The 23715-nt window shown below is 29.8% G+C and overlaps 3 protein-coding genes and 1 non-coding gene across 4 annotated transcripts in view; 1 reads left to right on the top strand and 3 right to left on the bottom strand.

Annotated features, from left to right (window-relative positions):
• LOC101512741 (probable serine/threonine-protein kinase At1g54610) overlaps positions 1-3907 on the top strand; it is a 4303-nt gene extending 396 nt beyond the window's left edge. Inside the window, exons 2-8 of the mRNA XM_073369110.1 lie at positions 5-225; positions 318-602; positions 1466-1783; positions 2309-2536; positions 2614-2714; positions 2794-2914; positions 3372-3907. Coding sequence (XP_073225211.1) covers positions 5-225; positions 318-602; positions 1466-1783; positions 2309-2536; positions 2614-2714; positions 2794-2914; positions 3372-3701 — 1604 coding nt within the window. The 3' untranslated portion in view covers positions 3702-3907. The remainder of the gene's footprint in view (positions 1-4; positions 226-317; positions 603-1465; positions 1784-2308; positions 2537-2613; positions 2715-2793; positions 2915-3371) is intronic.
• Positions 3908-7210: 3303 nt separating this feature from the next.
• LOC140920542 (uncharacterized) lies at positions 7211-7669 on the bottom strand. The gene has a single exon (XM_073368853.1). It carries the CDS (start codon positions 7667-7669, stop codon positions 7211-7213), a length of 459 nt encoding a protein of 152 aa, XP_073224954.1.
• A 4180-nt stretch (positions 7670-11849) lies between these two features.
• On the bottom strand, positions 11850-13450 carry LOC101513280 (uncharacterized). Its single transcript, XM_027334485.2, has 5 exons — positions 13013-13450; positions 12738-12773; positions 12509-12595; positions 12187-12278; positions 11850-12052 (listed from the first exon to the last, which is right to left on the bottom strand). The coding sequence occupies exons 1-5, from the start codon at positions 13178-13180 to the stop codon at positions 11956-11958; spliced, it is 480 nt and encodes a 159-aa protein (XP_027190286.1). The 5' UTR covers positions 13181-13450; the 3' UTR covers positions 11850-11955.
• A 419-nt stretch (positions 13451-13869) lies between these two features.
• LOC113786850 (U2 spliceosomal RNA) lies at positions 13870-14064 on the bottom strand. The gene has a single exon (XR_003473158.1). It is a non-coding gene; the product is annotated as a U2 spliceosomal RNA (small nuclear RNA).
• Between the last annotated feature and the right edge of the window lie 9651 nt (positions 14065-23715).

Below are 23715 nucleotides of genomic sequence, written 5' to 3'. Positions count from 1 at the left end.
TCTTCCGATGGAGGTATTAATGCAGTTAGGGTTCGGGAGAGACAAACGAATCGACACACCGGAGATTTTCCAAAGACTCTTCCGGCGCTGGAGCGTCGGAAACCTATGCTCGATCCGTGTGCTGTGAATCAACAAGGTTGGCCGTCTTGGTTGATGGCCGTCGCCGGTGAAGCAATCGGTGATTGGACTCCTCGTCGCGCCAACACTTTTGAAAAGCTTGCTAAGGTGCTTCATTAACCGATGCATTTTTTTTGTTTAACTTAAAAAATGAAAAATGAAATTTTGGAATAATTGCTATTTCTGTGTTGTTGTGACAGATTGGACAGGGAACTTATAGTAATGTGTATAAAGCTAGAGACCTTGTTACAGGGAAGATTGTGGCTTTGAAAAAAGTTAGATTTGATAATTTGGAGCCAGAGAGTGTGAAGTTCATGGCAAGAGAGATACTTGTTTTGAGGAAGCTTGATCATCCCAATGTTTTAAAGCTTGAAGGATTGGTTACTTCTAGAATGTCATGTAGTCTTTACTTGGTATTTGAGTATATGGAACATGATCTTGCAGGGCTTTCAGCTGGTCAAGGTGTTAAGTTCACAGAATCTCAGGTACTATAATTTTATGCTGGTGTTTGATCCTTATTAAATGCAATTTTTTATTTTTTATTTTTTTATATGGCGATGATCTAATTTGGGTATAAGAGAGGTTGTAATTTATTGATTTTGTTTCCTTAATGCGTTTAAAACATAAAGTTGTTTGATTTATTTAGCATTAATTTTCTTACTAGAGTGTAGGCTTTTGATCTTGCTCCTAGGCGTTTCTAGAGGATGTTGGGTCCCCTTCACTATTCTAACCATATTTAGTTTTCCATTTATTTCATAAATCTATATTGTCCAACCAAACTTCTCATATGATTTATTCGTAAAAAATAAAGCGTTGTAGTATGATATATTTTTTTTAATTACCTTTATGATATTGCTTTGAACTTCCTTTATATATTTATATATCTGCTGAAAGTGAGGTTATTACTTGAAATTGGGATTTTTTTAGCTTTCTGCTCTTATATGGAAATAATTTTACTTTAGTAGACTTTTAATTTATATTTCAAACAATATTAATACTTTGTGAGCGTTGAGAAGCCTGGTAGATTATTTGGTTGGTATGATTTTTTTTTTCTTTTTTAGTGTGCCCCTACTTAAAATGGAAAACAGCGTTTGCACACTACATAGGGAGGGTGGCATTACATGTCTTACAACTGCAATATAAATGTTAGATACAAGGCTTATTACTTGTTTCATGGAGATTTTTAGATTTAGTTTTTTGTGGAGTCATGTGAAACAGCAGAGCTTTTTTAATTAACAGTGTAGCTATACGGAAGAAAGACTTGGTCGTATTATGATAAAATCATAAAATGTTAAGGAAAATCCATACTGAAAGGCTAAATTGTCTCTCAGTATTTTCTCTATGACAGGTCAAATGCTTTATGAAGCAATTACTTTCTGGTCTTGAGCATTGCCACAGTCGAGGCGTATTGCACCGTGATATCAAGGGTTCCAATCTGCTTATTGACAATGAAGGAATCCTTAAAATTGCAGATTTTGGACTGGCAACTTTCTTTGATCCAACGCAAAAGCAAAGCATGACAAGCAGAGTTGTGACACTTTGGTATCGACCCCCTGAGCTTCTTCTTGGGGCTACAGTTTATGGTGTAGGTATTGACCTTTGGAGTGCTGGTTGCATCTTGGCAGAGCTGCTTGCTGGGAAGCCAATCATGCCCGGCCGAACGGAGGTACTGCTCTTGACCTGTTTTCAAAATATTTCAAGTAATTGATTCAGTAGTTTGCTTGTGGTTCATCTTGTTCCTTAAGCAGGATCACTTTTGAGGTCTTGTGTGTAGGTAACGTTATTTTTCTCGTACCATTTAATTGGAAAGTTCTCTTAGACACCAACATAGTGGCATAAGGTAGGGGCTTGTATTGGGCCGTGTCATCGACTTTTAGTTTGTGTGTTGGACTGTGTCATTAACTTTTAGTTTGTTTGTTGATGGCACTATCTCGTCATCCAGTTGTAGCTTATCAAATAAAATAAAGAAAACATGTTAAAGAGAGACAGATGAAAAGGAAATAACAGAAGATGAGAACCAATTCGTATAGGGCAGTTGCTATGATATTCAGTTTCTGTTGCAACAATTTTTAGGTTGCAGTTTAACCTTCACAAATTTCCTTTATCTGCATTGAGATGCCTTTTATTTTTGCTCTTGAAATGCATATTTTCAGGATGATGTATGACTAATTTTTGGGTTTCTTGGGGCTAGGTTGAACAGCTGCACAAGATTTTTAAATTGTGTGGCTCTCCAGCTGATGAATATTGGAGGAAGTATAGATTGCCAAATGCTACAATCTTTAAGCCACAGCAGCCATATAAACGTTGTATCTCAGAAACATTCAAGGATTTCCCTCCATCCTCGCTACCTCTAATTGAAACTCTTCTTTCAATAGATCCTGATGGCCGTGGCACTGCCTTGGCTGCTCTTAATAGTGAAGTAAGTGATCCCTGTGGATTAACCTTATATTTGAGAATTGAGATAAAACACATTTCACATCTGTTTGGTATCTGCAGTTTTTTGCCACTGAGCCCTATGCTTGTGAACCGTCGAGTTTGCCAAAGTATCCTCCTAGCAAAGAATTGGATGTAAAAATGAGAGATGAAGAAGCTAGAAGGTCGTCTTATTCTTTTTTCATATTTAACTTTTTGACTAACTCTGTCTAGTTGCTCAGATGTTTTTCATTTCATTCTCAGGCAAAAAGCACTAAATGGAAAAGCTAATGCAGTCGATGGTGCCAAAAGAGTAAGACCACGCGAGCGTGGTCGGGCCATCCCGATCCCAGAAGCCAATGCAGAGATCCAAACAAACTTAGATGTAAGTCAAACATGTAGTTATGTTTGTCTGTTAATATACTCATACTTGAACTTACTTTTTATTACTACACGTCTACATATGTCACAAATGTAGTTAATTTTAATTTTCTGTTCCTTCAGCCCAAGTTCTAGCATGTCACACACTTTCATATAGTGAGATTTAGCAGTATTTACAAATCATACTGTTGTCTGGAACTTGAGACTTAGATTCTTCGGCATTTTTTACTTGGGATTCTCTGATCATGTCTACCCTGACATTTTAAAATATTATATTTTGGTGATTTATTTATTTATTTATTTATTTATTTTTGTTTTCTTTTGATTTAAAAGACATTGAACTTCGTGAGAAATTTTGTTTGACTTGATGATGCTGTCATGGTGAATCGAGCTATTCACTACAATAGTTTTATATTCTGCCTTGAGCAAACATTACACGTGTTTTTGTTACTGAATTTCAGAGGTGGAGAGTTGTGACCCATGCAAATGCGAAAAGCAAGAGTGAGAAATTTCCACCACCTCATCAAGATGGAGCTGTTGGATATCCACAAGATGCATCAAGTAAAGGACCGGTTTCATTTGGCGCTCCCAACACATCCTTTAGTTCAGGGATATTCAACATAAAACCTTCTGGAACTGCTAGAAGTCACGATGGTACAGGAGGACATCACCAAAGGACCAAAACTAAAAAAGAAGAGTCCCAGATGGCGGCGTCATCATGGAAATTTATGCGACCGTTCAAGCCATCAACAATTGGACTTTCAATGGATTTATTATTTAGGAGCAAGTAATCAGTTTCATTTGATTTTGGCATCTTATAATGAGAAAAAGAATGATTGAGGCTTTGATATATCTTTTTGGCATTTATTTTCTGTGTTTCTCCTATTTTTTGGTATTTCATTTGCATAAAGTTGTTGTTGTATAATCATCTACAACGGGGATCCATATATTTGTATATCTTAAGATCAAATCCACTGCTGTACAGTTTTTGGGAGCACTAATTCTTCATGACCTTGGAAATGTTCTTCATTAATCAAGAAAACGTTTTTTTTTCTTTCGTTTTAAACTTTGAAATAGTTAAGGTACTATAAGAAAAAGATAAATAATTTCATTAAGCATAAAATGTAATAGATTCGTTAGCATGTGTTGGACAACAAGAGCACCGGAATATATGGAGCCTAATTGTGTAAATATGTTTTAAGAAATAATACTACTGCTTCATAAAACTAAAATATATTATAGTTTGCAGGGTTGGTCTAAGCCAAGCCCTTAATTATGCTTATAAAACACATTTTTCTAAAGGCCTTTGACTTCTAAAAAAAATAATAACTTAAAAATTATTAGTCAAATTGTATAGGTAAATTTATGTAATGATAATTATGTGAATCAACTTGAATAAGTATGTATTACGTTATAATCTTTAACAACAAAATTTACAGAGAGATTAATTTAATTAATATTTTATAATTTTAAAAATATATTAATTAATTCATATAATTAATGAATTAATTTAAGTGATATCCACAGTTTCGAGAACTAATTTGTTATTCATAATTTCTCATTAGATATATACCTCTTGTTTAATATATTAACTAGAATATAACCTGCACGTTGCACAGAATATATAGACTTTAACATATTAGTAGTATTGTGAGTAAGATTTTAAAATTTCAAAAATAATATAATATATATGGACTTTAACATATTAACAATATTGTTAATAAGATTTTAAAATTTCAAAAATACTATAATTTATTCATTTTGTTTGGAGAGTATTTTTTCAAGTGAGTTTATTTGAGTAATTATTATATATGAGTTGACAAACACACATTTGAGAATATGTAAAATATTTTGTAGAACGTAATTGCAACTAATTCATATATTTAGTATTCCACTGCTGTACAGTTTTTGGGAGCACTAATTCTTCATGACCTTGGAAATGTTCTTCATTAATCAAGAAAACGTTTTTTTTTCTTTCGTTTTAAACTTTGAAATAGTTAAGGTACTATAAGAAAAAGATAAATAATTTCATTAAGCATAAAATGTAATAGATTCGTTAGCATGTGTTGGACAACAAGAGCACCGGAATATATGGAGCCTAATTGTGTAAATATGTTTTAAGAAATAATACTACTGCTTCATAAAACTAAAATATATTATAGTTTGCAGGGTTGGTCTAAGCCAAGCCCTTAATTATGCTTATAAAACACATTTTTCTAAAGGCCTTTGACTTCTAAAAAAAATAATAACTTAAAAATTATTAGTCAAATTGTATAGGTAAATTTATGTAATGATAATTATGTGAATCAACTTGAATAAGTATGTATTACGTTATAATCTTTAACAACAAAATTTACAGAGAGATTAATTTAATTAATATTTTATAATTTTAAAAATATATTAATTAATTCATATAATTAATGAATTAATTTAAGTGATATCCACAGTTTCGAGAACTAATTTGTTATTCATAATTTCTCATTAGATATATACCTCTTGTTTAATATATTAACTAGAATATAACCTGCACGTTGCACAGAATATATAGACTTTAACATATTAGTAGTATTGTGAGTAAGATTTTAAAATTTCAAAAATAATATAATATATATGGACTTTAACATATTAACAATATTGTTAATAAGATTTTAAAATTTCAAAAATACTATAATTTATTCATTTTGTTTGGAGAGTATTTTTTCAAGTGAGTTTATTTGAGTAATTATTATATATGAGTTGACAAACACACATTTGAGAATATGTAAAATATTTTGTAGAACGTAATTGCAACTAATTCATATATTTAGTATTAAAAATCCCTAGTGATTATCATCCTACAAACAAAATTTATAAATTATATTTAGTGTTAAAAATGTTTTAATAAATATTTTATTGTGTTGTCAAATTTAAATTTTTCTTTTTCAAAATATTTTTAAAAAAATATAAAAATGATTTTGACGTTTGGTATTCATTTCATTCTAATTTTGTCAAAGAAATACAAATCTAAATTCCAATATTTTGAGTATGAAGCTTCTATACAACGTGACTTGAGTAGAAGAATAACAGATGTAGAAACTTTAAATTGATAATATTTTTTAAAAAATTAATAACATAAAACAACAAATAATTTTTTAATTGAAATATTAAACATTATTCTTTTATCTATAAATAGTAAATAGTTTTGTTTCGACGAGAGAATAATAACAATCATATGAACACGTTGGAAGGATTATGTGGTCCATCCTTCCATTTTAACAAGACTCTTCCGTTTACGGTAAAGTTCAAATTAGTGGTCCATCCTTTGTATGGCACATCATATCGTATCAATTACCAAAGTTTTGATCTTAATGAATTTATCAAAGTCAGACAATGCAACAAATTTTATCAACACAAGCCCCACAGCTAAAGGAAGATCATCAAATAACATATATAAATACATAAACAAAATTTGGCACTTCAACCAACATCAATATTGCATATTAAGTACAGTTAGGTCAGAACAGCAGAGCTTCTCTACACTTTCTAATCAGTAATTGCCACTCATTACCAAACTTTCGCAACTGAAATCATGCTTGTAACTGAAAGATTATAAGGCTCAATGAGGTTCCTGTATGTCAAATGTAGCTCATGTAAGAAGCAAGAAATCAAATGAATTAGAGAGAAATATGCTACCTACAGACTCCTTAATTTGTATTTACAAATGTACCAGAAAGTCTGAAACTTCAATTTAAGTTTCAGAAGTACAGTTCAAGTGGGGCAACATGAACTCACATGGAGCACCAGCACAATGGTGCAATTTTTGAATACCATAGGTCCATATTCATAAAGATAATAACATTATAAGCAAATCATATGATCGGCAATAAAGAATAGAACACTATAAATTACTTTGTATAAATGTTTCAATAAGCACTTATTGAAAAAGAAAAAAATGGAGATAATGTTATAAATGACTGAAATCATTAATAACTATACACACAAATTAAAATGAATTTATGCACTAAAAAAATTTCTCAATAAATTTATAAGGACATGTTTTAGTTCATTGGAAAAACTAATTCAAGATGCATACAAGTAATGTATCCACAGAAACAGAAGGAAACAAGAAAACAAACCAGTTATAAACATCTTGCTCTAAGAGGATGCATTGAGCAATCTATTAAGTCAACTTCTGCTGAACGTGAATCTATTACATCAGGTATGGATGAAGACGGTTCTAATAGGAAGGCAGTTATAACTAACTTATAACTATCTGAAACAGTTAGAAATCAGTTTACTTGTTTCGCACGCAGGGAATATTTCAATTTTGAGTTCCACTTATCAGCAGAATACCATTAAAAGCTAAAGTACAAAGAGTTGGAGTACATAGCTCAATTAGGTAAAACTCCTCTAATTCATCATATATAGTTAAATTGACAAGCGTTATACTTGATATGCAAAGGGTTTGTGCACCCTTCGCAGTACAATCAGAAATGAGCAACCTGTTAGGAAACGCCGGTAAATTGAGAGATTTAGGAAACAGTGTTTCATTACCTCTACGAGAGTAAATAGAAAGCTTAAGATGTGTTAAAGTCTGACATGAAAACGTGCTAGGCGGAATTAATGCAATGTCACCATTGACACGAAGTCCTAATTGTTGGACATCGTGCGAAATAGCATAATTGACAATCCTTTTGAGCATGTGAGGCTCCTTATCACGCTTGAAATCGAGAGCCTGCAGCGAGATAGAAGAATCGCAAAGGGATAAACCCCTAGACATGAATTTGGTGAATCTCTTGTAAATTTGAAAGTGTGAAGTAAGCAACATAAGAGAAGGATTTGTAGGCCTAAAGCAAAATTTCAAGTGAAGATTTTTAAAAACCACCGATAACAAAATCAAAGGTCTTTTAGACCTAATTAGTTTATACACTATTAAACAATACAAAAGAAAAATATTATATGCATTTATATGATTGATTATATTTTACTAAATTAATTAGTAGAAAAGGTAGGAAGTGAAATTAATACAATGATGTCTAATAGATTAAATACTATTAGCTAAATTAAAATTATAATTTGAGACCTAAAGAGGTCGCTTTGTTTGCATGTAAAATGCATGAAGTCAATTGAATCATATAGAGAATTATGCTACCAACAGAGACTCGTGCATTTACATATGTACCAGAAGCTCCACTTTAAGTTTTATAAATAATGTTCAGATAGGGGCAGGACCCTTGAACTAAGATTGAGATAATCTTATAAATAACCATGAAATCATTAAAAAACTGTAAGTAAAATAAATTGAATTTATGCACCTTAACTATTTCATGTTATCTTTAAATGAATTTAAGCTAGATAGTATTTCAAGATGGTCCTATATATGATTATGTATAATAGATGCACACAATTATTTTTTACATGTCGTAAGCTAATGCTTATCTCGGGATGTAAACCGCCTTTAAACTAGAAGTTACTTCTGCATCAATGCCTACATGCTTAAGAGAAGAAATGTTGCTCCCAAAGAGTCTTTGATAAGGAATACCACTAAAAACAAATGTGCAAAGACTCGGAGTACATAGCTTAATTAACGCCGCCAAATCGAGACATTTTGGAAACGATGTTTTATTACCTCGATCAGGGTAAATGGAAAGCGTAAGAAATGTTAAAGTGTGACGTGAAAATAAGCTAGGCGGAGTTTGTGCAATGTCACCATTTATACTAAGTCCTAATTGCTGAACAATGTGTGAAATAGCATAATCTACAATGCTTTTGAGTATGTGAGGCTCCAAGCGACCATTATAAGGCGTAAAATCGAAAGAAATAAAACTTTAGACGGGAGTCTGGTGAATTTCTTACAAGCTCGAAAATCGAAACAATAGAATATAAGAGCAGAAATATGTTTTCAGATATATGTGAAATACTATAGATCCCATTATACAATCTATATTCAAATATTAGAAACACTACTCTTATGATATGTTATTCAATCACACCAAATTTAAATTTCTATGACTTATGTGATGTAACAGAAAAGATTTGGAGATATTTTATTTAGGAAACTACTATGAATCAACATAAAGTAGATTTTGTTTGAAAAGAATTGTCATCCTAAATGTAAGGGAGAGTTGGATTTCAAATGTACGAGGGTGTTAAATAAGACCTACATGATGAAATTAGTTTGGCGTCTTATAGCTTATGTAGATAAATTATTGGTAAAGATTATGAGAGTCAAATATGTTTGCAGTTCTTCTAAAGGTATCCCTTATGTGAATTTTATTTTTGTCTACTCCTCTACTTCGAAGACTATTGTAAATGTTTAGGAAGATGTCAAGAAAATATCACATGGGTAATTCAAGATGGTCATGATACAAGATTTTGGAAGGACACTTGGTTTAGAGGCTTTAATAACCTTCAATCACATTTATTATGGGTTATACCTATTGGGGACTCTGATTTTTCAGTATTTAATTATGCTTTAGAAGGTAGATGGAATCGGGACAAAATTCAGAGGTATGTGCCAAGGAAGATTTGTGACAAGATTGTTTCTATTAAACCCCTCTACAAGAAGATGTGATACTATTTGTTGGAATCTTACTACAAATGGTCATTTTACTTTTAAAAAATGTTTACGAGCTTTCCTATTCTCGACAAAATACCACTTATCATATGATCCTATATTTGAGAATCTTTGGAGTTGAAATACCCCTAATCAGTATAGAGTTTTTCTTTGAAATTTGGCTCATGATATACTTAGAAATGACGAAAGATATTCTAGAGGGATTTCCACGGATAATCTTTGTCCTTGTTTTCGTGAATGCCTAGAAACCATTATGTATATGTTAAGATATTGTGATGATGTTAATGATTTTTTGAATGATCTGATTGAATTGGATCACTACAGTAAGTTTTTTAGTTTTGGTATATATAATTGGTTAGATTGGAATTTGTCTAGCAATGACATTGGTCAAGTTCAATGTTATTGAAGTTTTTTCTTTGGTGTGGTGAGTATGAGATTTGGAAGGATCACAGTAGTTTAGTGTTTTCTCAAATTCTCAATCAAGCTCAATCAATTGATAAAGTTCTTCTTTAGCAAAAACCTCAACTAATCAGAAAGTAGCTATTGCATGGCACAAATCCCACAAGGATGGTTTAAAGTAAATGTGGACGGTTCTTTTAGAGTTTCTTTTGGTAATTCTACACGTGGTGGACTTGTTTGTGATACATATAGTAAATTTGTCAAAGATTTTTATGGTAGCCACAATTGTGACTCAATTGCGGCCATATTTGATCAAGAAAAGTAGTAGTATACTTCAACAGAATTTGCAGGTGGAAATCAGCTATGTTTTAAGTGGAGGCATTCAAAATGCAGACAATCTTGGAAATTTCAGCATGCTTCAAGGTTGAAAAAGGCTTTATATAGCCTGAAATAGTCCCCTTGGACATCGATTTCAAGGTTCACTACAGTTATGGCATCTTTGGGCTACAAGCAAAGTCAAGGAGATCTCATCAAACACTCCATAAGGGGGAGTAATAGTTTTTTTAGTATATGTGGATGACATCATAATGACTGGAGGGAGCAACAAGTATTGAGTCAGTGTTTAGCTAAGGAGTTTGAAATGGAAACTGTTGGAAAGCTGAAGTACTTTCTGGGAATCGAGGTGGCACATTGCAAAAAAGGCATTTTTATATCTCAACAAAAATACACTACAATTTTATTCAAGGAAACAAGGAAAACAATCTGTAAACCTACGAGCACTCTTATCCAAATTTGAAATGGGTATTGCATATGTTGTGAGTATGGTTAGTCAATTCATGCATTGTCCAAAAGAGGTTCATTTACATGCGGTTCGGTTCAACCACATCTCTTTCATGTATGTAGTCAAATTTACATAAATCACGTAAAAACACCCAAAATCTTCCCGATTAACATTGGTTTGTGATAACATTTTAATAGATATAATAAATCAAATTAAAAAATTTCTAGCTGCAGAATATATGTTATGATAATAATATTACAAACTACAAACACCTAAAATATAAGCCAACAATATGATAGCAAAACCTTTTCACATATGTGGAATCCAAAAGCCACTTTATTATCAATACAACAAAAACAATATAAAAAAGAGAGAGAGGGTAAAAAAGAAAATAAAAAACTTAACCAAATGAAAATTGTCAAGGTCTTTTGCCATGATTGAAAAGGTAGAATAAGAAGGCATCATTATTGAAATTAATATGCACCACAAAAATACATGATTATTCAATTTGTTTCTTGACCATAGAGACAAATAGGAATGGAAAAATAAAATCATAATGTTAGAACATATAATCGTGTTGAAAGTTTAGCCACTAATCTTGATATTCTAGTAAAATGTGAGCAAATATGGCCGCAATTGAGTCACAATTATGGAGTGGCTGGAGTTGCGATGGTCATCGCGATTATATTTTTCTTTATTGGTAGTCAATGGTACCGACTTCAAGTGCCTGGTGATATCTTCATAAAAATAATCTTAATCATTTAACAAACTTGGGCTACAAGTTCCAGATGATAAGTCTCTCCTTTATGAGACTGCTGATGCAGAATCTAACATCAAAGGGAGCCGCAAACTTGAGCACACTAATGAAATGAAGTGAGTTATCAAAACCATGTTTTCAATTATTTTTATGATGATGATTAAGATTAGTAGTGATAATGATATCTTCAAGGTGTTCAGAGTCATTGTTCAATTTATGAACGAAATTGTTGTCGTTCAAGTGTTTGTGATTAGTCTGACATCAACTACGAACGAGTTAAACAAATGCTAAGAACTTGATTCTTGCCAATAAAACCAATGCATGTTGCTACACGAATGGATTTGGTTCCAGTTAAGCAAGTTTCAAGTTCAAGTTTTGTGAATGAAAAACATAGGGGTTTGTATACTTTTCCCCCTTACATGAACAAATGAAATGAAACATAAATCTTGAGGAAGAAAAAGTACCAACCAATGCCATAACAATCAATAAGTCCACTTAATCATCTCTACTTTCTATGTTGATCTGAATATGAATCATGTGTAAAAGTAGTTTCTATAGCTTATAATCAAGGCCAGCACCATATTTCCACGCCTCGAGATGTTGTTTCCACCGAAAACTCGTCTTGGATGGTAGTGTATTTAAAAATGACCTTTCAATGAATGCAACATATGAGAGCATAAGAGAAATAATATTATTGGACTTTACATGCACTGTTCAAAAACAAAATAATATACAGAAAAGTAAATGATTCAAACAGAACTTTGAAATGAAAAGACTATTTACCTGACAATAGGATCAGCAAAGGTTGCGAGAAAGGTGTAGTAACCAAGCATCAGAAAATGTCTGGACCAATCAAGTAGTACAGGAACACCAACCTGGATCAAGATCAACTTCTTAATCTCTTATATAGAAAAAGGTTGCTTCACTAATCACTAATTAATTATGCCGCATACTTTTTTAAAGGCGCTACAAGGCAAGAATTGATGGACAAGTTGCAAAATTTTAAAACTTTGGCCACAAGATTTTTTTTGAGCAACTATGAACTATGAAGCATAATTGTGCATAGTTGTTAAACTAAAAAGTAAATGCTAAGTTCATGCATCACCTGTTTGAATATGGAAGGGAGTATTTGAGGCCTTGTTAACATAACCAAGCCTAGTGTCTTGGAAAGTGCTCCAAACTGTACAACATCCTGCAATAAATATTTGAATATTTCACAAGACAGTCATTATTTCAGTGTTAAAATACTGGTTTTGATCCTCATTAAAGGAATCACAAAGAAAGTATATCTAATACACACAAAAAATATATCCCGAAGGAGCTAAGAAATCAACCTGCAGAAATGGTCGTAGCACTGGATCCCCAAGCCTCTGCAAATGCGAAATCAATGTTGTCAATTGTAGATCGCAGAAAATAATTGCTTGTTCAAATTCCATTACTTAATTGTGCTATAACGCTACTATTTGACAACATTTTATACTAAATAGCGTATCACAGAATAATGGAGATTTGTTCAAATTCCACTACGCAATAGCGCCACACTTTTAACAAAATTCTGCGAAATATGACATAGACGCAACTACTTCAAGTGATGAGTGAGATTGACTACCTGCATACAACTAAAATTGGCATAAAGAAGTTCATTGATAAAATCTTCAGGAACATCAGTCTGTTGCTTCGCTGACATCGCTCTTTGAAGCAACCATGAAGCACTCAAGTTGGGCTGCATTAGACAAAAATATTGGCTAGGTGCTTGGTGCTTGGTGCTTGGTTTCATGTAAAGTTGATCAATTAGTCAAATCTTTAAAAGAAGCAGAAAAGCACCATGTATGGATTCAGCAGAGACAAGATAATCACCACTGATTGCTTCATGTATTCCTTCATTAAAGAAAAGTGAAGAGGGAATTAGATTATCTCAAATGCTATTTCCATTGTGTCTTCCCTTCATCAGTTTGATGTAGTTCTTGTTACAATAACTTTTGAAATAATTTTCCGTCTATAAACTAAAAAAACAAAACTAGGGGCCCATTTTTTTTCCAGTTGATTCTTGTTTTCATTTCCACCCATAAAATAATCATTAGAGAAGAAATTATAGAAGTTTTCGAAAATTCATTTTAAAAATATACTCTGAAAAATGTCAAAAGTCAAAACATTGTTTTCACTTTCCAATATTTTAAAAAATGCATTCTCTCTAGTTAATTTCCATCTTTTATCTGTTACATTTAAAAAGAAAAATCAATAACCAAAAGCCATTCCAGCCACCAACATAAATACAAAGTAAAATTGAAAATTAAAAATGTTGAGAAAATTTTATGAAATGTAATATTCTTGACTCTTCATAACTTTTTTTAAAAAAAACCAAGAGATAATGTTGTTAGATTTTTCATCACCCAACAAATGTCTATAATGTAGATTATTAAAAATTATGTAAGAATAAAAACTAACAAAATAATTGAACTTGGTTTGGTAGGGTGCGCCAAGCCAATACAATAGTGCAACGCAAAGGCAACACATGAGAGATCCAATAGCAAGCTATTGTTAGGGCTCTCCCCTTCAAGAAATAAATTTAATATCGTGTGAGCCGGTGACCCACATATCAGATATTAAACTGATAAGAACAGATACTACACTTGATCTTAGCCTAAAGGCCGAGAAAGGTATGATTTGTACCTTGCATTGATAGGCATTTTATTTCTGACATGCAACCAGTTTCTTTCTTGAGTCTCCGATATGGGACTTTTATGCAACAGCTGGTTCATCAATTGATGTAAGGATTCTACACTTTCTTTCATCTATGGAGCTTATGTTTTAAACATTCTCTTTCATGCTTTTCCTTCCTATTAAACGAACTTGTAACAATAAAGAAAGTAGAGATTAACATTTCAATCTTTGATGCTATGGTTTCTTATGTCTCTGTAGCCGCAATTGAACCTGCATTTTGACTGCAATCCTCCATAATATCAAAGATTGTGACACAACCACAAACGATAACATGACCACAATTTAAAACTTTAGCATTTAAAGTGTTGTTGATGCTTTAGTCTGTCTCCAACATAAAATACCCTTCATTGCCATTATAAGTTGTATCATCTGATTTGCTTATTTTACTCTTATTCAGTAGATGTTCTTATCATCTAATTTGCTTATAACTTGTATCAAAACAATTTTACTTTATCTTATTTTTTATTATAACCACTCATGTAATAAGCATTTTCTTTTTTACTTTAGAGAAGCCGATTCATTTTATAGATTTTATATTATCTGCTGCATGAATATCTAAGCACCTAGAGAAATTATGCTCATTTTTTTATGATTAGCTATAAATAATCTCCATGTACAAAATTAGAATGACTTCACAATAATAAGTTTACAAAAAAACTCAAACTTTTATTGAAACATCAAAATACAATGTAATCTAATCACTCTTTTTGCTGCAACTGCGACAAGTAATTGCTCGATTTTTCTACTCAGTAAATGCTTATAACGTTTTTTATGGAACTTTTTTTTATAGTTAGTGAATTACTTTCCCATTAGAAATATAAGCTAAGAGAAGCAGCTATAATAAATAACTATCAGAGTAAGAAATGTTGAGAAGTAAATTTAAATTTTAAATGCCAAAACAAAGTGGTTTACTGTGTTTTTTTGGAAAAACAGGTTTACCGTGTTTATTAAGCAACCCAAAATTAGATTATGTAATATTGCAACGTAAAAGAAACACCCAAAAGGCCTAATAACAAGCTATTGTTGAGAACTCTCTCTCAAAAAATAAATTTAAAAATTGTGGACTAACATATCATATATTAAACTAAACCGATAAGAACAGATACTACACATAAAAACATATGTCATCTTAGCAAAAGAATTTAGAGGTCAATATAAAGTACAATATAAATGACTGAAATTACCAACCATAACAACTTATGTCATGTTGTTTTGTCATTGTAATACATTAAATAAAATGAAAGTTATACAATCACTATGCATGCTTTGCAGAAATATTAGTAGGTAAAACATTGCAAAAGTAGTATATGGCTGATGATCTCAACAAAATCCTTATACGACAAATCGGTATATAACATATCTGCCTGCAGTCTCACTCTTCCGGATAATCCTCACAACTTGTCCACGCTTTAGTCCAAAGTATCTCGCAACAGGATTCTAGGTAGCTGTGAATGCACGGATATTTTACTGGTTAGATGTATAATGAACTGTAACAAAAATTTGTAGTAGAATACTATAATTGCAAATACAGGATAATATACACACATACAAGATCAATACATTAGATAAAGAATGAAGGAGTTTTAATACTAACAATTACATCTTCACCGGAAGAAGTTGCCAATCTAATTACATCTAAACTTTCACTGTGCTTTAATGAACAAATACTGTCCAAACTTATAGTAGATGCATACATTTAATCTAGAAATAGAAGGCTTTTCTGTTCAATAATGAGATTAACTGTAATAGTAATAGTATGTTATGTTGTTTTAGCAAAAGTTCACACAGACTGAATTCATCTATCCTTTGTGTTCCATCAAATATGAAATGATCTTATTCTAATGGGTCGCAGAATTTAGCATTTCTTTTTGGTTTTTGCACTTAACTTTTTTTTGGGGAGCTTACTAATGATCTTACTATTACAATATAATCTCAATTCATTTATAATTACTTTCAATTTATGTAAAACTATTTTTTTTAGTAATATTTTATAAAATAAAAATATATATTCTATTTGACAGAAAATACACAAATTTATTAAAAATAATCATAAAATACGAATATATAAAAAATTATTTAAAAAGTTACTCCCAATTATAATATATATGAATATATTAAAAAAATATAATGAATAAAAGCTTACTATATATGTATTCTGAAAAAATATGTTAACACTAAACTTTTATCAATTAAATTATATATTTATAATTGAATGCTATTTTTTATTTTAATTTTCCTTATTATAATGATAATTTAAATGTTAAAAAATAAATAAAAAATTAAGTATTGCATAAAATTAAATTATTTTTAATAGAATTTATTTTTGGTACATATCAACGTAACTATAATTCAATTGCACAAACAATTAGTTAAAACTTTTAAATACTTAAAATTAATTTAAAGTATATATGTAAATCTTTAATAAAATAAATTTCAAACTCTTGATGAAATATATTCAATAATTTTTTTTTTAAAACAACTTCTCATGCTCGCAATTAAAACACCATACTAATAAAACAAATAAATTTAGACTACGCTACAATATAATTTAACATTAACATTTTTTTAAAATAAAAAATATTAAATAGTTAATCATATTTTTAAATGTTTACATCTTATTTTTTAGTTTGTATTTTACATTTTATTTCATCAAATAAATACAAGTAGTACCATTATATGTTGAAAATAAATTGAACATTCAAAGTACAATGAGTCAAACAATTATCCTATATAATAAGTTATCATACGAATTTTACAAAATATTTTAAGAATTAAATTAGATGATTGTGATAAACAAGATTTTTTTTCATTTTAATTTTCCTAATCATAATTTACAAATCAATAAAGTAATATTATAAGATAACTATATTTATAATACATAAAATATTACTTATAAAACTTATAATTTACAAAATACTCTCAAACTCTGTTCTTATTGCTATAAAAGAAATTTACTTACAGAATCTAGTTAGCTTTCTCTTATTCTTCTAGCTATTCTTGTGTATATAATAACACTTGGATACCCATATTACATTTTGAACATACTTGTGACAAAGTCAGTTTCTCTTCCTTAGTTAGCTTTGAATGTCATTGTAAGTACATATCTTCTCATGGCGAAGATAAGATAATTTTCTTTTATGTGGATTTAGTCTTACAAACCTCTCATACTAATGTTCATGTAAAGTACACTTGAGAATTTGCGAGAGATAAGGATGTAAAATAAAAAAGATCTTATGCCTCGTGATTTGGGTCTGATTTTGCTCAGGTAGACATTGAACTTCCAGAAGAATTACCCTTAAAAGAAGCACATGAAATTGGAGAGACTCTACAGATAAAGCTTGAGAAACTTCCAGAAGTCGAACGAGCATTCGTTCGTCTAGACTTTGAGTGTAATCACAAACCAGAGCACTCGGTTCTCAGTAAACTACCGAACAATCATAGTTAACTACCGAACAATCATACACTATAACCGATTTTCATAGCAACTAATACAACTGGTTTTAACAAATATTTCGTTATAGTTAATTGTTTTTAATTAATTCGAAAATTTGACATTATATACGAAATATTTGATATAACTTGTTAATTTTAAGAATTTGATTCATTATGAAACTGCGATGATAAAACTACGAGTAAGTTTGAACATATATTATTTTTCGTTACCTTAAACATATCCTCACCATATAATTCAATAAATAATAAATGTATGTAAATTACAATTTATACACCGTATTACACTACAACCAACAACATTCTCCAAATTTGACCTTCATTCTCAAATAAAAGAGAAAACAAAAAATACGAAAAATTAATAAATGATTTACAACAGGATGAATTATTGACAAAATATAATGTATAATATTTATATAAATATAAAAAAAATAGTTAAACTTATATAAGATGTCAAAAGGAAAACATAAAGGAAAAATTTAAGATGAATAAAAAGACTCATTTGTACAAAATAAAGTAATTAAAAATGAGTTATGTTTTAATGTATTATTTTAAAACTAAAGATATTAACTTTATTTTATAAAAAAAATGCAAATATATTTTTTAGAAAATAAGTTTTTTGTTTTTTGTGAAAAGATAAAAGTTTGTTAAGGTCATGAAAATGATGAAATTTCTACTGAAAATTCGTGGTTGTCATCTAAATTAGAGAAGAAGCAACAATTTTTTTTGTTGTGTTAATGAGAGAAAAAAAAACATCTTTAAATTGTATGTAAAAGATATTAACTTTATTTTATAAAAAAATGCAAATATATTTTTTAGAAAATAAGTTTTTTGTGAAAAGATAAAAGTTTGTTATGGTCATGAAAATGATGAAATTTCTATTGAAAACTCGTGGTTGTTATCGAAATTAGAGATGAAGCAAAAAATATTATCCGTTGCTTAGATTATAACTATAAAATCTGGTTGATGACAAACCAACCAGATTAGATTATAACTATAATATTATTTGTTGCATAGTTATCTGTTGTTTGATACATGTGACAAACTAAATTAGATTATAACTATAATATAGGCATCACCAAACTCGTGGTTGAATCTAATTATGAATTTTGACTTCATAACCAGATTTTTTGCACATCCATAATGGTTGGTGATGCAATTGCATTTGTCCACTTTGAGCATTAGAGCTATTGTCACATGTATCATGGTGGTTGCAGCATGAACTATTTTTTGTGGAAAGTGCAACAAACAAAGAGAAGCAAATACTGAATACACCTCGTATTATTCATAAAACCAGAAAACTAGTTACAACGATAAATGTAAACCCCTTCTATATACAATGGGAATCACATATCAATCAAAATAGATTTGAAGAAAGGCTAAACTAACTCACTAATAAACCTAACTAACTAAGTCTAATAAAACTGAAACAGAGTAATCAAAAGAGATAGCAAATATCAAATTCAGTTAAATTGGGTCAATTTGCTCATGGAATGTCAAATAGAAGTATGCTTCCGACAATGTATTTTTAGCTAAATAACACTCTTTTGAAAGCTAATTTTTTGTAACAATCATCTTTTCTGAGGAGTTGTAGAGCAATCACCATAATTTTACTAATCGATATGAAGTTGTTTAGTGGATACGTGTCTTTCTCGTTTGCTAATGCATGTATTGAAAATTATAAAGCCGAAAAATATACATCATGTGAAAAACACGGTTTCAATTTGCAGCTATAGTTTCAATCATAATTTTAAATGCAACTAACTTTTGTGGATGCCACTAACTGTTGTGGCTAACCACATTGATGCGACGTATTGATTAGTATTTATTATACAAATATTTAGCTTTGTTTTGTGTGTCAATTCCTCAATTTTTGGATCAATTCCTCAAATGTTTTGTGTGTCCAATTTTTTTTAGGATTAATTAGTTGGTAGTTGTCTTTCCCACTTTTCACATGTGACATGTCCCATAGGATAAAATTCACCTTACTATATTAAAAACAATTTACACAAAACATGAAATAGTTTATTTTATAATATATTGTTTCAACCATGACAATATACAATTAAACGTTCCATACATCAAGTTTGTATCTCTCATACCCCATACAGACATCTTGGAAAGACAGTTGGATACACAAAATTCAAATAGAAACATTCATTCATAAATCTAAGCAGACATCGGCAAGAAAGCTCTCCCAGCCTCACGATTGGCCAAAGGTCCATGGCACCCAAGAACCTGAAAAAAGGGAAGAAAAAAAAAATCAGTCAATTCCATATTAAACATCTCCCACAAACATCTCCCAATATTTTGTTAATTTTGAGATTTTCTTTTGATAAAATATCAAAAATAAAAAATTTGGTGAGAAAAGTTTTAAAAAATTTTATCGAATAAAATTGTTTTTTTTCTTCTCGAATTAAAAAAATTATAAATTATTTTTTTATCGAAAAAATTCAAAAAAAACATTTATCGGAAAATTTTAAGAAAAGATTATTTCTCGAAAAAAAAATTAAAACTGATTTTAAAATTAAATTTTACAAAATCAGTTGCTTAATTAAAAATTAGTTATTTAATCATAACTAATTTTACAATTGGTTTTATAACCGATCTTAAACCAAATAATAAATTTTGTTATATATCTAAATCTATATATTGGTTTTAAAATGAATGTGATTTGGTTTTTTTAAAAAACTAACCATGCACAAACCTACTTGTAGATATGATGAGTAAGAATGTTAAATTAATGACAAGCATACAAGTAATTTATTTCACTTTCAAGTCCAAGAAAAAATGATAAAAGAAAATTATAACATGCTAACAGAAAGACAAATATTTGTGTGTTTACAAGTCCACTTTTCTAATACAATACATTTTTATTATTATTAAACATATTTCATTAAATATGTGTGAAATGATATGTTCGTATTATGTACAACAAATTATATAAGAATTGAGGTTAACGTATTATTATTAAACGTATTTCGTTGAATAGATCTTCCAGAGAAGACCAAAGCGAATGAGCTCACTCTGCCAAGCCACAATTCTAATGGAGCTTATTAACTTTTATAAAATTCTTTGTCATTCTCGTAACTACCAACTATTAAAAAATTAAAACACATAGTTTTAATATAACAACTACTAAATCACCACTCTCCTAACCATCAAGTTTTAAATTAATACTGGAAGGTAAATTTAAAAAAAAAAGTTATTATAGAATAAGGTGGCAGTGGTGTACAACAGGTATTCCATTTCCATACATTCTTTGTCTGAGTGGGTTTTAGAGTATGTTTTAAATTAAATCTCTCTTTCCGTTTTCTTCTGCACCATACACACCATTTTTTATTATATCATATTATATACTATGTGAACTTGTAATATGATTTTATAAAAGTGATTTCTTATTCATATGGTTATCTTTGTTTGCTCCTTAATTTATGGGAAAACAAATATGGTATGCCCAATTTTTAAGATTTGACAGAGATATGAAAGTAATGTGATTTGGAGTTCATATTTATCCAAAAGAGAGTGAATGTTTTTATTTTATTTTATTTTTACTAAAAACCTTTGATTCTAATAATAATACTACATTAATAAATAATAATAATACATTAATAAATAATAATAATAATTATTAATTATTTTTATTTTTATTATTATTAAAAATTGTTATAATTAAAAATAATTAAAATTAAATTAGGAATAAAAAGAATAATAATATTAATAAAATGAAAATTAAAATAATAATAAAAAGAATAATAATTTTAATAATAAAAAATTATATACATAAAATAAAATAAAAATATATGAAAATAAAAGAAAAAAATACAATAAAAAAAAAGAAATTATGTTTGATTATTATTATTATTATTATTATTATTATTATTATTATTATTATTATTATTATATTCATCGATCTTTATTTATTTGATAAAAAAAATAGAAGGGAGTTGTTATAATAGTGTGCAAAAATGGAGAAAGTTGTTATAATAATTTGTGAAGAAACAAATAAGAGAAAGTTGTTATAATAAAAAACCGGTTAAAAATCAAATCCAAATATAAAACAATAAGTATGTATCTAACCAATTCATAAATAAACCAGAATTTTTTTTGCAGTGTATCAAAAGATAAATTTACTATTACGACCCTTTTATTTGTAATATATCATGAAGTAAGCAAAGTATATAGGAATCTCCGATTATCCGTGAGTTTTTTCATAAAATTTTCATTTATTTGGTAGAAGCGATTGTAGGCTTCTCTCTTTTAATCCAATTTTAAAATTTAGGACAAATAATTAATTTGTATGGTTAAGATTACAATAAATCATTTGGCCGAAGAGGAAATTATACTAAATTTTTTACTTTTTGTATTGAAATGATAATGAGTAAACGTCTCTTCTCCATCCACTACAATACCATGTCAAATGATGTTTCATTAAGAGTACAGTCTAGTAAAGAAGTTGCCAGTTTTGGTCCACTTGCCTTGCTTTTCACCCTTCGTGTCCTTTTTGCAAACCTTGCACGTTTTGTCTACCCCACCCTCTTCAACATATGCCCCATCCACTGCTCAGTACAGAAAAATCCATTACAAAAATAAGAAAATGAAAAATGTTGGCTATTCAAGGAAAATCCTAATTTCTTATTGCTTTGAATAAAAGATAAAATACTACTAGAATAAAGCATTAATTATACCTTCAACATAAGATTTGAAAAAGTCCTTGTATGTTCCACCAATTTTCCTTCTAAGAGCTCCATACTACATTATTTACAAAATAATTAAGGAGAATTAATCATAAGGTTTAAAAGAGAGTTAAAATTAGTCCTAAATATACAAGACTCTTACTGTGGTACTAATTATATCCAGACTACAAAAACATCTTCATTTTAGTTGTGTCTTTTTACTAATAATTTTATAGATCAAACTAACTAATAGAAGAAACATTTAAAGATCAATTCAATCAATAAAAGACATTCGATTATCAAACTGACCAATAAAAGACACAACTGTAAGATATCGAATTTGAACCCGAGACATAATATTTAAGATTAACAATATCGACATTTGTCAGTTGAATATTAACATTTCAAAAAGTTATTAATTAATTAAACCTTAGAATTCTTTTAGGAAATTTAAACACAATGACTTAGGTGTTCCGTTTATTTCTACATCTTTATATATGATTTAATGATAGGTTTTATCTTTTCATTTATTTTGTTTATAAAAATAACTCATCTTTCTTAAAATTAAATTTTTGACTCCCTCGTGTATATCCCTTGGGGCTATGCCACCAAACCCCAACCTTCCTAATCCGATTATGTAAAATTTAGGATAATAGATAGATGATTAATTAATAATCATGCTTTGTACTTTTATGTTATGTACTTGATATTTGTTTAACACTTCTCACTGCACTGACCATAGTAAACCCCTTCTCGTTGTACCGAAATAGAGATCTGATTTAAACGACCAGGTACAGCATCACATTTGACACCAAAGGAAGGTACAGCCCAACTATGAGGTACATCAGCAGGTGTTACAATAATACGTAGATGAGTTTTGGCTGGTACAACCACTCTATTGTCCACTTCTAATAAACGTGATTGACCCATTTTAGTTGATGTGTCCCAATCCATGTGCTCGGTTATGATGTTGTCATCGCTGATGCGCAAGTTGCTGAAGTTTATTTTAAGTGTCGTCAGAAATTAGGAGTTCAAAACTTAAAAATATCTTATTTCTTACACAGGTGCATTTGAGTTTGCTAAGCGCTTTTGTTTGCTTGCTTACCATCATCCATATGGTCTGATGGCTATATGTAAATAATTTCCATTCATTACGAATCTCGTCAGTTTGAGCGGGTTCTTGCTATGTACACCAAGCCTCGGGTCGGGGTCACAATAACTAAGAAATCACTTGTCAATAAGATATAAGAAATCACTTGTAACAACTCCAAGGTCAGCAGTCATTGTCAATAAAGATTTGAGCAGTTACAAAATTCACTTGTCACTATATATCTTCGCCTAAGGCCAATTTGAAGGATCACTTATCATTCTCAGTTTTCCTTCTATTGTCCCATTCCCGACTTTCTCCGGTTTCCGCAACCGTAATCATTTGTCACTCCGATTACTTCATCCATAAACCTTTTTT

The sequence above is a fragment of the Cicer arietinum genome, chromosome 5 (assembly GCF_000331145.2).
Source record: "Cicer arietinum cultivar CDC Frontier isolate Library 1 chromosome 5, Cicar.CDCFrontier_v2.0, whole genome shotgun sequence".
Taxonomy (NCBI): domain Eukaryota; kingdom Viridiplantae; phylum Streptophyta; class Magnoliopsida; order Fabales; family Fabaceae; genus Cicer; species Cicer arietinum.
Note: the sequence above shows the minus strand (reverse complement) of the source record. Positions and strands in the feature narration are given on the sequence as shown.